The 14,019-nt window shown below is 39.1% G+C and overlaps 3 protein-coding genes across 4 annotated transcripts; 2 read left to right on the top strand and 1 right to left on the bottom strand.

The window, feature by feature from the left end:
* Nucleotides 1-8,008: 8,008 nt before the first annotated feature.
* On the bottom strand, nucleotides 8,009-9,370 carry LOC106086633 (uncharacterized). Of its 2 annotated transcripts, none has more exons than XM_013251378.2 (3): nucleotides 9,083-9,370; nucleotides 8,837-8,998; nucleotides 8,009-8,712 (listed from the first exon to the last, which is right to left on the bottom strand). In XM_013251378.2, the coding sequence occupies exons 2-3, from the start codon at nucleotides 8,975-8,977 to the stop codon at nucleotides 8,050-8,052; spliced, it is 804 nt and encodes a 267-aa protein (XP_013106832.1). In that variant the 5' UTR covers nucleotides 8,978-8,998; nucleotides 9,083-9,370; the 3' UTR covers nucleotides 8,009-8,049. The 2 variants fall into 2 exon arrangements, with proteins under 2 accessions (XP_013106832.1, XP_013106831.1); XM_013251377.2 differs by having other exon boundaries at nucleotides 8,837-9,023; nucleotides 9,083-9,369.
* Nucleotides 9,371-10,668: 1,298 nt separating this feature from the next.
* Nucleotides 10,669-11,949, top strand: LOC106086632 (INO80 complex subunit B). Its single transcript, XM_013251376.2, has 2 exons — nucleotides 10,669-10,761; nucleotides 10,830-11,949. Exons 1-2 carry the CDS (start codon nucleotides 10,707-10,709, stop codon nucleotides 11,900-11,902), a joined length of 1,128 nt encoding a protein of 375 aa, XP_013106830.1. The 5' UTR covers nucleotides 10,669-10,706; the 3' UTR covers nucleotides 11,903-11,949.
* Nucleotides 11,950-12,223: 274 nt separating this feature from the next.
* LOC106086634 (intraflagellar transport protein 20 homolog) lies at nucleotides 12,224-12,894 on the top strand. Its single transcript, XM_013251379.2, has 2 exons — nucleotides 12,224-12,651; nucleotides 12,778-12,894. The coding sequence occupies exons 1-2, from the start codon at nucleotides 12,373-12,375 to the stop codon at nucleotides 12,892-12,894; spliced, it is 396 nt and encodes a 131-aa protein (XP_013106833.1). The 5' UTR covers nucleotides 12,224-12,372.
* The last annotated feature ends 1,125 nt before the right edge of the window (nucleotides 12,895-14,019 follow it).

Genomic DNA, 14,019 nt, shown 5'->3' with positions numbered 1-14,019 from the left:
CGTTTGGGTGCCGGGCCATAACGGAGTTAGGGGGAATGAAAGGGCAGACGATTTGGTAGCCAAAAGACTGCCGTCAATAAACTTGGTTAACTCAAAGCCTTTCGGGTCGTCGCATTCCGATTTAAGTACGCGGGCGACGAACGCATGTAACACTGTGGAACAGCAAAACAGTCGGCAAGACGTCGAAAATCCTTTGAGGTGATCCGGATCGTGAGAGGACGAGGCTATTACTGTCAGGAGGAAGAAGGAGGTCAGTTTAGCTATTGGTATCATAACGAGAAAGATAGGACTACGAGCTCACTTTTGCAAAATCGGTGCGGCATTTGGGGAAGATGATGAGACGTTGGAGCATTTCCTATGTCATTGCCGGGCATTCGCGTCTAAAAGACACGGGTATTTAGGTGAGGACACAATTACATATACCAACTTAGGGGAGTGGTATGGAAAACAATTAAGGATTTTGTAAGTAGCACGGAATTCCTAACTTAATTTTTATTTTTCGAGGTTACTTTATAGTTTTTAGAGCGCAAAACAAGCCAATTACTGGCTTAGGTGTCTCTCCATAGTGGCATGGGTCGGATTAATATCTGCACTCTCTTTTCAACCTAACCTAACCTAAATCATTTTAAGACCTTAGCGATGAGGCTCAATAGCCTTTTCCCATCAGCATACAACTGCAATCTGTGATAAAGCATAAACTTGCAATAATGTCCTCAAGTCGTTAGCCAGCAGCACGTGGCAGCATTTTCTCATCATTCTACAACAGCAATCTACGATAGAACAAGGCTCTCAACTTGTTAGCCGACAGCTCTTGATAAAGAAAACTTTAAATTCATGCAGCTCCAGCTTGGGTGACAGGAGTGCTCAAGACACAGTGGGGAAACTTCCAAACTTGTCACAATGCATCTTTAAGGACCTTCGCAGTCTGTCTCCAGATAGCAAACATTAGTCATATGCATGAGGAGACCAAGATACCTGAAGTCAAGGTTCATTATGAGATTTTCTCTCAATAATTTCTCCTGGACAGCCATCGGAAGGATCATCCGAACATCCCACTCACCGAGCTAGAACCCGACCCCAGGCCTGTCAAAAAGTATACTTAATTATAAGAATAAAGAGTTTCAGTCAAACTCCACTGAGATCCGGATTGGATGATACCAACCCTGAGCTCAGCCCTTCTTGCGCGCTATTTATCCTCAACAGAACAATTTCCCTATCAAATACTTAGAAGTAATCTTGGACAGAAGATTGAACTGGAAGTGTTACATTAATGAGCATACTGAGAAGACTCACAGATGTTTGGAACTATGTAGTGTTAGAAATCAACTTTACTACTTTAGTTTATAAACGATAATTTTTAACAATTGTTCTTTGAATTCATAATTTGTCAATTTGTATAAAATATTTTTTCATTCTCTATTAATAAATCATTGAAGATAGTCTTCTAAATATTCCTTTGTAAGCGTACTCTAATAGGTTATGGGCCATTATGGATTTAGTTAAGACGTCGTTCACGAAGCTCAACGCTGATAATTACCATCTTTGGAAATTTAAGATGGAGTTAATTTTACGGAGAGAAGGCGTTTGGAAATGTATTATCGAATCTGTTCCAGAGGTAGCAAATAATGAATGGGAGAAAAATGACGAAAATGCCAGAATATTAATCGGATTATCTGTGGAGGATAACCAACTTTTGCTCATCAGAAAGGCTACTACGGCGAAGGAATCATGGAATATTTTAAAATCGCATCATGAGAAGGACAATCTTGGCAGTAGCGTAAGAATTATGAGGAAAATTTGCAATATGAAATTCAATATGGAGAATACCATGGCTGACCATATATCTGAAATGAAAATTTTATTCGAGAAACTAGAAGCAATTGGAGAAACATTCTCGGAACGTTGGGTCGTTGCGATGTTGCTCAGTAGTCTACCATCTTCTTTTGATACATTAGTCACAGCATTAGAGGCACGAAAACTGGAAGAATTGACTGTAAATGTGGTAGAAAACAGTTTGCTTGAGGAATATCAACGCCAAGCAAAGGATGCAATTCCGAACACAGTTTTAAAAACTTCAAAGATTTTTCAAAATAAGCAAGATGATAACATTGGAAAACGTTGCCATTACTGCAAGTTAAAGGGTCATCTAAAGAAAAATTGCTGGAAGCTAAAGAAGGACAGAAACAACAATGAAACCAAGCAGCATGCAAACAGTGTTGAAATTGAAAGACATCATATTTTCTCAACAGCACCACGTTTTCAAACATCAGGATGGATAATTGATTCAGGGGCAACCTGTCACATTAGTACAAGACGTAATGATTTTATCAAATTTGATAATACAAGCCGTGAAACAGTTTCGGTAGCAAATGGTCAAACTGTTACATCAAGTGGTAAAGGAAGCTGTCAACTGGTAATGTATAATTCAAATGGTGAAAAGACAAAAGTGACGGTGGAAGACGTTTTGTATATACCATCGTTTCATGGAAATTTGATTTCAGTCTCAAAAGTACTGAAGAAAGGTTATAAAATTGATTTTCAAGACGCAGAGTGCAAGATACGAACTAACATCGGTGAAGAAATTGGGGTAGGAGATATAAGTAACGGATTGGTTCTACTTAGGCAACAACCGAATCATCAAGCGATGGTTGTTAAATGCAATTCTCAAACCTGTCAACATTATTGGCATAAAATTTTCGGACACCGGGATGTTGATGCAGTCAAGACGATGCAGAAAAATAAAACAGCTAGTGAGTTTAAAATTGTTGATTGTGGAGTGAGACAAGCTTGTGATGTGTGCGTAAGCTGCAAAATGACAAGAGCTCCATTTAGCAAATCATCTGATTCAAAATCTGAAGCAGTAATGGATTTAGTGCACTCAGATGTTTGCGGTCCCATGCAAACGGAAACTCCTGGAAGAAAGAAGTATTTTCTTACATTTATCGATGACTACAGCCGTCATACCAAGTTGTATTTGCTCAATAATAAGGCTGAAGTGTTCGAGAAGATAAAAGCTTATATGGAAATGGTCAAAAACAAGTTCGGTAAATATCCTAATGTACTTAGATCTGATAATGGAGGGGAGTACACAGCGAAACGTGTTCAAAACTATCTTGAAAGTATAGGAGTTCAATGTCAGTACACAGTTCCCTACTCACCTCAACAAAATGGAGTAGCGGAGAGGAAAAACCGAAGCTTAGCTGAGATGGCGAGATGTCTATTGGCAGAATCAGGATTACCAAATATGTATTGGGGTGAAGCTGTCATGACTGCCAATTATTTACAAAATCGTTTGGTAAGCAAAACCATCAGTTCTACACCATTTGAGTTGTGGGAAAACAAAAAGCCAAACATAAATCATCTTCGTATTTTCGGGTCAAAGGCATATGTTTTGTCACCAGATGTTAAAAGGCGAAAGCTGGATACAAAAGCTCAGATACTAACATTTATGGGTTATGATGAACACTCGAAGGGATATAGACTCGCAGATCTCAGAACAAAGAAAATTACTATAAGCAGAGATGTAAAGTTTATTGACACCGCTATAAATAACCAAAATGTGCAATTCCAGAATAACCAAAAGGAAGAGGTTTTTGTTGAAGGTGAATTCAAACCAACCATGTCAAATTTTATAAATCGTTCTTTCGAAGAACAATCTTGTGATGGTGATTCATTTTGCAGTATAGATCAAGAAAATATTGATGACTTAGAGATTAATGCTCATGAAGCCGAGAACGCTAATGAAGAAGTTATTTCGTCAAAAGAATTGGTACAAAAAGATATTAGTCAGAACAATATATCTAATATTCGCACAGATTCTGGAGTTCGTATATCAAATAGGTCGACAAAGGGCAAGCCTCCAGAAAAGTTAACACTAATGAGTTCTGCGGTTTCTGACATTGTTGAACCAAAAACATACACGGATGCAGTAAATTCGAAGCAGCGCGACAAATGGATGGAAGCAATGACCGACGAAATGTCGTCTCTGAAAGACAATCATACATGGGAGATTGTTCCGAAACCTAACAACAAGAATGTTATAGGCTGTAAATGGACATTCAAACTAAAGCGCGACGCAAACGGCATAGTTCAGCGTTATAAAGCAAGGTTAGTTGCACGTGGGTTTAGTCAAAAGTTCGGACAAGACTACGACGAAGTTTTCGCACCCGTGGTTAGACAGTCTACTTTGCGTACTTTGTTGTCTGTTGCTGGTGTTAAGAAAATGACAGCAGTTCATATGGATGTGAAATCTGCTTTCCTCAATGGTGAAATTGAAGAGGAAATCTATATGAAGCAACCGCCAGGATTTGAGAAAAATGGTGAAACATTTGTTTGCAAGCTACGAAAAAGCTTGTACGGTTTAAAACAGGCAGCAAATGTATGGAATAGAACTCTACATAAAGTTTTATTTGCAGGAGGTTTTAAACAAAGCACGGCAGATCAATGCTTATATACAAAACACATCAACGAAGAAGGATGTGTGTACATCTTAGTTTACGTTGATGATATTTTGGTAGTAAGCGATACAACTGAATGCATAAATCAAGTAGAATGTTTAATGAAATTAAATTTCGACATCACTAATCTTGGAAACGTTTGTCACTACCTTGGTTTAGAGGTTATAAAAGACAATGAATTTAATTATTGCATTCGCCAGAAAACATTTATTGAGAATTTACTTACAAAATTTGGAATGCAGGATTGCAAAAGTTCGAAGTACCCACTTGATCCTGGTTACGGCAAGACGGAATCTAAACTCTTACCAGAAAATACAAGGTACCGGGAACTTATTGGATCTCTCCTGTACATAAGCGTGAATTCTAGGCCAGACATTGCGGCAAGTGTATCTATACTAGCACAAAAGGTGTGTTGCCCAACAAACGCCGATTGGACCGAGCTAAAAAGGGTTCTTAAATATTTGAAGGGCACCGCACACCATCTACTTCGACTCAGTGATGTAAACACTCCAGAAAAGAATACACTCATGGGCTATGCTGATGCGAATTGGGCGGAAAACAGAATCGACAGAAAATCAAATTCTGGATTCATTTTTCAAATGAATGGAGGTTCAGTAAACTGGTCCTGCAAGAAACAAACATGTGTATCTCTTTCTTCGACAGAAGCAGAGTTCATAGCTTTGTCAGAGGCATGCAAGGAGGCATTGTGGTTACGAGAATTATTAAATGATATGATGCTAAAGCAAAGTAAACCAACCATCATCTACGAAGATAACCAAAGCTGTTTACGGATGATAAAGAACGAGAAACTTAGCAATAGAACAAAACACATCGACACTAAAATATACTTTGTCAAAGATCATATAAAATCAAATCATATTCAATGTATATACTGCCCCACGGAGGATATGTTAGCTGACATGTTGACCAAGCCTCTGACAGCAATCAAAATAACAAAATTCAGAGAGCAATCTGGAATACAAATTGAGGAAGGGTGTTAGAAATCAACTTTACTACTTTAGTTTATAAACGATAATTTTTAACAATTGTTCTTTGAATTCATAATATGTCAATTTGTATAAAATATTTTTTCATTCTCTATTAATAAATCATTGAAGATAGTCTTCTAAATATTCCTTTGTAAGCGTACTCTAATATGTAGATGGGCTGTAGGCTTGAAATGGGGCAGGATTCACTGAATAAGGTTAAGCCAAGCGATCAGCCGATATACTTTTTTTTTAATATTTGGCAGTACTTGGCATTGAGGATGTCAACTTGTTCTCTTTTTACATTCATTCTTTGTTTACGTTTTCTCCTATATGATGACATTTTCAATCGTCAGATTTGACATCCTTAATGATGTTTATGGGGCCTATCCACTTTGTGTTTTTGCATGTGACCTAACCTTCTATTAGTGAATCCTGGAAATGGGGCATGAATCCTAAGATATTCCACTGTATCGTGATTAGACCAACATTTACTTACGACCCAGTGGTTTGGTGGACGGCGATGGTAAAAAGTACAACATAAAGATAATAAAACAGGTTCTCAATCCAATGATGTTGTTGTAGTCATATATTCATGTGGAGGTGGCGATCCTCGTCAAGCTCCTGTAGTTCAGAAAGCTCGTTCCGGTCCATAGGACCGATCGCCGCGAGAACAGGCTGGCATCTCACTGAGACTCTTCGCTCGACATTGCTTATTGTCCGCGACTGCCGTTGCAGCTACTCCTCAACCTGTGGACGCGCCCGATAGCTCGTAGCTAAGCTTCTCGTGACAGTAATGAACACTACACAGATCGCACCGTAATGTTCCAGCCTGTGTGGTCCTTACAGCTATCCCGTGCCGGGTCTCAATCCCGTTGTAGCCGGTTGTTTGTACCGAAATGCCCCGATGAAGTGCTTCAGCGGCAAAAACAACAACAGGTTCAGAGAACTGATGTCTTGGCATAGGTGGAGCGATGAGGACCACGCCCACTAGGGCATTCTAAATAGATATCCGACCTATAGCGCGAGGCAGCCACTGCGACTAAGACATAAAATGTATCGAATGAAAGAGGTTTCCGATCGAATACCTAAAACGACACTCGCGGCCGAGTGCGGGGCACAGCTGCCAACGTCACAGTCTTCGATTGACGTAAGTCAGGTATTACCATCTGGAAGTTCATGGTACACGCACTTCAAAGCTGCACGACAGAGTGAGTCTGGCTGCTTGAACATCATAATGTGGTTTGGGGTTAACGCGAAGACGTCAAGTGTGAACATTTTAACGGATAGTAAACTGTATAGCATTGACGGCAAATTTACTGTCCGTCAAGATGTTCACACTCGACGTCTTCGCGTAAACGCCGTACCACTTCACGCATTTCGTGATCGCCCAGATTTTCGCCTGCACGATATTATTATGTATAATGGAGTGTAAGAAGGAGATTACCGCCTTATCTGAGGATGGTACTACCTGAAAAGAAGAACACGGCATATCAAGCAGGTCTAGTTCAGAGTAGTTCTGTCTCAATTACGTTCCGGCAGTTGCAGCCACCTCAACTCCTACAGAGCAAGGATTGATGCCGACGTGCAAGATGATGTCCCGATTGTAACCAGGGACCGCACGACACACGTCACCTATTTAATGCCCGGCCAGACCCACTCGACTCGGACCCAGATCCCTGTGAACGCACCCCACCTTAATCGCAGAGTTCCTGGGTTTTGATACTAAACAGCATCAAGCAGACAAAAGATAGAACACAATAAACTGCTAAAGCAACAATAACAACTACCTGAAAATTTTGGGTTTTTGACGCTCGATATGACAAGGCGAGTTAATAGCGCTTTTAAAAAACCAATAGCTACTCCGGCACGGCATAACTATGAGCAACAAACATGCTGGAATTTTGAGCTCCGTTCTATTATGGTTGTCCACAGGTTGCGGTTTGCAGTCACGCACAATTAGCGGTACCGAGTGGGAGCCTCAGTGAGATGTAGTAGCGTAACCAGCCCGTTTTTTTTTTTTTGAAAAATAAAAATATTTTCAAAATTCTTAGCAATGCATGGTGATAAAGAACCGAAAGAAGATTGGCAAAAAATTAAAAATTTGAAGTGTTTTTCGATTCAAACCCACTGTGCAACGTAGTTTTTAAATTCTGGACTGTTAAAACTGTTCTGGATGTGCTGAGCTCATACTCCAGAGGGTTTTCTGCGCTCATGGTGGGAGGCCGTACGGCACCGGCTCTTAAATACTGAGTGCCTATGATGTTTGATATGACAAGGCGCGGTGATCGGTTCTATGGAACTTACTCACCAAAAGGCGATAGGCGAGAATCGCTACCTCCAAAAAGCAATATGTGGCTACAAAAACAACTAACACGTTCGTATGGACCAGAACAAGCTGGCTCACCTGTAGAAACTTAACAAGGATTGCTACCTCCATAGCTAAATATGTGGCTACAACAACAAAAACATAAGCTTATAAAGAGAGCACCACACTGAAGCGCTTGCAAGAATTTATCTCGCTTACCCATGGAAAAGGAAAGTGAAACGATCAACAGAACCGAATATTGTGTAAACATTATACCGTATAAAAATGTATATTATATTTAATTATGTTCTTTGAATTCTTTTAGAATCTCTTGTAAAATATTATTTTGAGCCTCAATGGCTGCAGCACTTCTTTCAACAGCTAATGCCATTCTACTTGCAGCACCAGCGACTGTTTTGACAGTGGATGTCATTTCCTCGCTAATTCGTAATTGGTGCTTTATCAGCATAATCTGTTCCACAGGCTTGCTCTTTTTATTGGCTGGCGAACAACCCGGAAGTTCATGCTTAAGTAGTCTAATTTTTTTGCTGGACTTTGTGGAATGCTTCTGCTGTCTGCTAGTCTCTTTTTCTATCTGTTTCTTAGTGGCAGGTTTGTTTATTGGAATGTATGTGTTATTTTGAAGTTGTTGGCAGCTGCTGCTGAGTTCCTCCTGACTCCTTGTGGGCGATATGAGTGCCTCCACTTTATTTTCACTTGGCTTTATTTCTGCCTTAGTGCACTCTATAACTTCTTCTGATGACTCCTCGGATCGATCTGGAGACGAACCGTGGGTTATATCGCTCGGGGCATCAAGCCTATTCCTAAACACCGTACGCTCAATCGCTTGCTCAAACTCCGTTAGTGGATTATAGCGGTAAATGCCGCCCTCATTTTCTTCGAGACATTTATTGTTCTCAATTAGTTTCTTTTTGGTGCGAGATTTCAAGTCGGCCCAAGTCTGAAAATGAAATGTGTTAGGAAATGTTTACATGTATTCAGTCACCAGCCGGAGGGTTAAGGAATCTTTTTTTTGGACTTTCAGAACGAATGGCGGAGACAAGTATTAAGGAATCTTTAGCTACCTTTTTCCATTCAGTTGTAGTACGGGTCGGAGGCCCCAAGAAATTTAATTTTTTTGTAAGTGCTTTCCACTGTTCCTCTACTGAACTTTTGCAGGCTCCATATACAGGCATTCCCATAGCAAATATTGGATTGTCCACCATATACTGCACCAGCTCCTGGAGCTGTGGAGACGTTGATTTCTTTACGCTTTAATTCATATTATAAGAAACCATATTCGCAGAACATATATGTGTAAATTTACTTACCTTCTACCTTTCATGTTATTGTCCAAAACCTGACCCGGTTCATTCTGGGTTTCGTTCGCTTTGATTTTCTTTTTCTCATCGTTCTGATGGCTGTTAGTGGATCGCCAGAACACACGAAAAGTCGTTTCTTTTTGAGGGCATGGCGCAAAAAGCAAGTAATGCTATTTACCATACAAGATAGATCAATAGAGGTAATGCCAGCTGCCCCTCAGTGGTGGTATTCAGTAAAGTGTTTTAACGAAAATTGTTTAGTTAAAAAGCGATAACAGAAAAGTTAACGATTTTGGTATTCAGTAACCACTTTTAACGAAAATTGACATATTTAAAATTTTTACTTTAACGAAATAAATAAAGATAAGTATTTACGACGACTTTAGAGTATTTTTCTCTTGTTTTTCTTAAAACATTTCGGATATGTGTGTGTTTCTAAATATGAAAAAAAGGTCCGCAAAAGTTTTATACGAATAAATTGGTATTGATTGCGCTTTTCCTACATAATTGTGATTATTCTATTTAGATTTGTGATGTTGTTAAATTAAGAACTTCAAGCGATGAGAAGAATTATTTATTATTTTTGTCGATTCCTCTTTGTTTTTCGTTGCCAGACAAGGCGGATTTAAAAAGGTGGTCTCACGTGAACACCCGTTAACAGCTGGCCAGCTTTGACGGTAGTAAGATTTTATTATTTTATTCTGCTTTCGGAATAGTCGTAGAAATGTTTAATTTTTTCGCGAGCGAAATTTGACGGTAATCAATTTTTTTATACCAAAATAGGTTTTTTATTTGAACTTAAGGGCTAATATTTTTTCGCAAATAAATAAAATAACAAAAAGAAAAAACGAAAAAACGAAACATAAACTAAACACAACCAATAAAACAAACAAAAATAAAAGCGACAATGGTTTCAAGCGATGCCACTAAAATTTAATTTTGCCATTTTCCTCATTATAGACAGAATACAACTTTTCACCTACTTTCCTTCAGCGTTTCTCTGACTTTTTTTTATATGGAGTTTGACAGCATTTTGCCTGAAAAGCTAAATAGAATACTCAGCTTTAATGATGACGACGTTTGTGTGGTACTCAGGATTCACTGAATAAGGTTAAGCCAAGCGATCAGCCGATATACTTTTTTTTAATATTTGGCAGTACTTGGCATTGAGGATGTCAACTTGTTCTCTTTTTACATTCATTCTTTGTTTACGTTTTCTCCTATATGATGACATTTTCAATCGTCAGATTTGACATCCTTAATGATGTTTATGGGGCCTATCCACTTTGTGTTTTTGCATGTGACCTAACCTTCTATTAGTGAATCCTGTGTGGTACTATGCCATGCATAGAAACCATGATAAGACTTGTCCCCTAAAAGTTGTCGCACTTCTGGCAAAGATCCGGATTTTTCGCTCCAAATGAAGTCAGTACTAGGCGCAATGTGTTCGTATTTTCTTCTTCACAGTTTTTTTTATAATGCATTTGACAGTGTTTCGGGCGAAAAGTCGAAGTCAGATTACTCTTTAGGTGTTAACGCCCCATTAGGTTTGTTCAACAAAGCTATTGGCAACTCTTAATTTTTGTACTCTTTAACCTTGTTATTCGTAAATATTAGCGGTATTTCCAGTGTTATGGATAATGCAAGGATAACAAAGGATAAGATGGCCAAAAAAGAAAAAGGGGAAGGTAAGCAAACTTGGTAAACATATCATCAGAAGTTGGCCGTAATATTTTATACATACTCTTTTCTTTAGAACTTCACAAAGATAAAACACGAAAAAAGCGCAAAAACCACAAATCCAGCAAAATCAAAACATTGGAGACTGCACCATTAACCCAATCTCCCAATTTTCAACAAGTTGTGGAGGAGGAATTTGGTGAACAGGAAGTTGTGGAGGAGCAGGTCGTTGAGGAGGAAGTAGTTGTAGATGGAGACTATCCAAGTCGCATGCCCTCCACCGAAATCGATATAAACGAGTCAATCATATATAATGAGGAGATTGTGGACATAGAAGTTGAAGAGGTCACATTGGACTACAGCATGGAAAGCAGCAGAATGGAGGAAGAATCGGTGGATCAAGTTATTGAAACGATTGAAAAAGTTAAGAAACCAAACAAAAAGAATGAGTTGTTGCAGACGCCTCTTAACAAGGCCTCCTCTTCAACTGCTGCAAGCTCGAATGCCAAAAAATCCAAGAAGAGACGGGAAAGCGGCACCTCAAGTGAAGAAGAACGTTGGCTTACCGCCATAGAGTCTGGCAAACTGGAAGATGTTGAGGATGTGGAGTTGCGCAAAATAAAGGATCCCAAACTTATGACAGCACGTCAAAGAGCCATGTATGATCGCAATAATGAGACGGAGTCGGCTCCAGGTTTTACAGAGGCACTTATTGCTTTGCCAACAGGCTATAAGGAAAAGGAGAAACCCCAAACAGCGGAAGAAATACAAAAGGCAGCGCTAAAAATTCTGCGAAGAAAACAGCAAGCCGACGAGAAACGAGAAAAAGATAAAAAGAAGACCATGGATCGTCTGTTGAAGAAACAGGAAAGCAAGAATCGATCATCAGCCAAGCCCAAGACTGCCAAAGAGGCAATACCTGTTATAAGCTACAGAAATACAGCTGAGGGAAGTTTTCTAAATTTGCCCTTGGGTATGGAGTTTCCTTTGCAGCCACAGACGCCGAAAGAACCTCCACCAAAGCAGTTGTGTGGCATTCAAGGATGTGGTCAGCCGAAAGTGTATAATTGCTCCAAGACCAATATGCCGCTGTGTAGCTTTGCTTGCTATCGCAAAAATGTTCAGTCCTTGAAAAATATTATTTGTTAATAAGCGAAACAAAGACAACAAACTCTGGAATTGTAATAAAAGTTTACTTGAAGTCTTTTTTAAAAATTAAAAATAACAGAGTGGTGTAGCTATTTAGTGCCTTGTCAAGGAGTCAAAAAGTATCTTTAAAACATAAAAAGTGTTGTTGATGTAGTAGCAGTGTGTGGTACACTGAGGCGGCAGTCCTTGCCGATGAAGGAATTCATCGGGTCAATCCGAAATTTCTATTCATGGCAGCTTTTTCAAAAGATTTGCTATATTTGACTTGAAAAAGTTCTATTCAACCACCAAAAATACACAATAAAGGTAGAACTAATTGTATCGTGGGGGGAGACACGTTTTTGGTAACCATAGCTACATAACTTTCCGTGTATAAAGGATAAGACACAGCCATAACTACTTCATATTACACGAAAAGACTGGTCAATTTATAGTTCTCCTAAAGTCAAAAACAAACTGTTTTTGTTAAAATGTCAGAGGAGTTACAAAAAGCTGGTCTTTTCATAGATGACATATATCGTTTGCGTGTTCAGGATCCCCGTATAGCTAATGAGACCAACGAGTTACGCGAAGAATGCCTTGAATATGCCAACAAATTGGATGAATTCAAAAAGTTGGCAGTGGAATTTGATAAAATCATAAACAACTATGCCAAGGATGTGGAAAAGGAAAAGCTTCGAGCCATTGGTACCCAGAATCAATTGAAGACAATGGCCAAACAGAGGCAGGCTGAGCAGCAGTTGTATCAGGTAGGGAAGTTATTTTCGGATTATTTTGCATTATTGGTTGAAAATGTGAACACATGTATGTGCTCACATATTTGGGTTATTCATTTAATTTTTATTATTATTCCTATTTTAATTCTTAATTTTTAGAGTAAAATACACGAGAAAAATTTGGAACTGGAACGTCTTAAAAGTGAATATCAATACCTACAGCGTGTGGAATCGGAGCAGCAGGAGCTTATAAATAATTACTTAATGAATCAATAATAAATTGTTATTTAAAACAATACCAAAGTTGAAAATTAAAACAAGTAAAAGCGTGCTAAGTTCAGCCGGGCCGAATCTAATATACCCTCCACCATGGAGGGCATTTTTCGAGTTCTTTTCCCGGCATCTCTTCTTAGGCAAAAAATGATATAAGAAGAGATTTGCACTGCTATTAGAGCGATATCAAGATATGGTCCGGTTTGGACCACAATTAAATTATATGTTGGAGACCTGTGTAAAATGTCAGCCAATTCGCATAAGAATTGCACCCTTTGGGGGCTTAAGAAGTAAAATAGATAGATCGATTTATACGGAAGCTGTATCGGGCTATACACCGATTCAGACCATAATAAACACGTATGTTGATGGTCATGAGAGGATCCGTATTACAAAATTTCAGGCAAATCGGATAATAATTGCGACCTCTAGAGGCTCAAGAAGTCAAGATCCCAGATCGGTTTATATGACAGCTATATCAGGTTATGGCCCGATTTGAATCATACTTGGCACAGTTGTTGGATATCATAACAAAACACGTCGTGCAAAATTTCATTCCAATCGGATAAGAATTGCGCTCTCTAGAGGCTCAAGAAGTCAAGACCCAAGATCGGTTTATATGACAGCTATATTTGGTTATGGACCGATTTGAACCATACTTGGCACAGTGGTTGGATATTATAACAAAACTCGTAGTGCAAAATTTCATTCTAATCGGATGAGAATTGCGCACTCTAGAGGCTCAAGAAGTCAAGACCCAAGATCGGTTTATATGACAGCTATACCAGGTTATGGCCCGATTTAAACCATACTTAGCACAGTTGTTAGAAGTGATACTAAAACACTATGTGCAAAATTTCAGTCAAATCGGATAAGAATTGCGCCCTCTAGTGGTTCAAGAAGTCAAGACCCACGATCGGTTTATATAGCAGCTATATCAAAACATGGACCGGTGTGGCCCATTTACAATACCAACCGACCTACACTAATAAGAAGTATTTGTGCAAAATTTCAAGCGGCTAGCTTTACTCCTTCGGAAGTTAGCGTGCTTTCGACAGACAGACGGACGGACAGACAGACGGACATGGCTAGATCGACATAAAATGTCGCGACAATCAAAAATATGTA

The sequence above is a fragment of the Stomoxys calcitrans genome, chromosome 5, assembly GCF_963082655.1.
Source record: "Stomoxys calcitrans chromosome 5, idStoCalc2.1, whole genome shotgun sequence".
Lineage (NCBI taxonomy): Eukaryota > Metazoa > Arthropoda > Insecta > Diptera > Muscidae > Stomoxys > Stomoxys calcitrans.
This window is presented reverse-complemented; position numbering and strand designations above follow the sequence as displayed.

Coding starts and splice junctions, on each gene's coding strand:
- LOC106086633 (XM_013251377.2), bottom strand. Junction 8,713..8,836: donor CTACAACTGAATGGAAAAAG/GTAGCTAAAGAT, acceptor TTTCATTTTCAG/ACTTGGGCCGACTTGAAATC.
- LOC106086632 (XM_013251376.2), top strand. CDS start 10,707: ATGGATAATGCAAGGATAACAAAGGATAAGATGGCCAAAAAAGAAAAA. Junction 10,762..10,829: donor CAAAAAAGAAAAAGGGGAAG/GTAAGCAAACTT, acceptor TCTTTTCTTTAG/AACTTCACAAAGATAAAACA.
- LOC106086634 (XM_013251379.2), top strand. CDS start 12,373: ATGTCAGAGGAGTTACAAAAAGCTGGTCTTTTCATAGATGACATATAT. Junction 12,652..12,777: donor CTGAGCAGCAGTTGTATCAG/GTAGGGAAGTTA, acceptor CTTAATTTTTAG/AGTAAAATACACGAGAAAAA.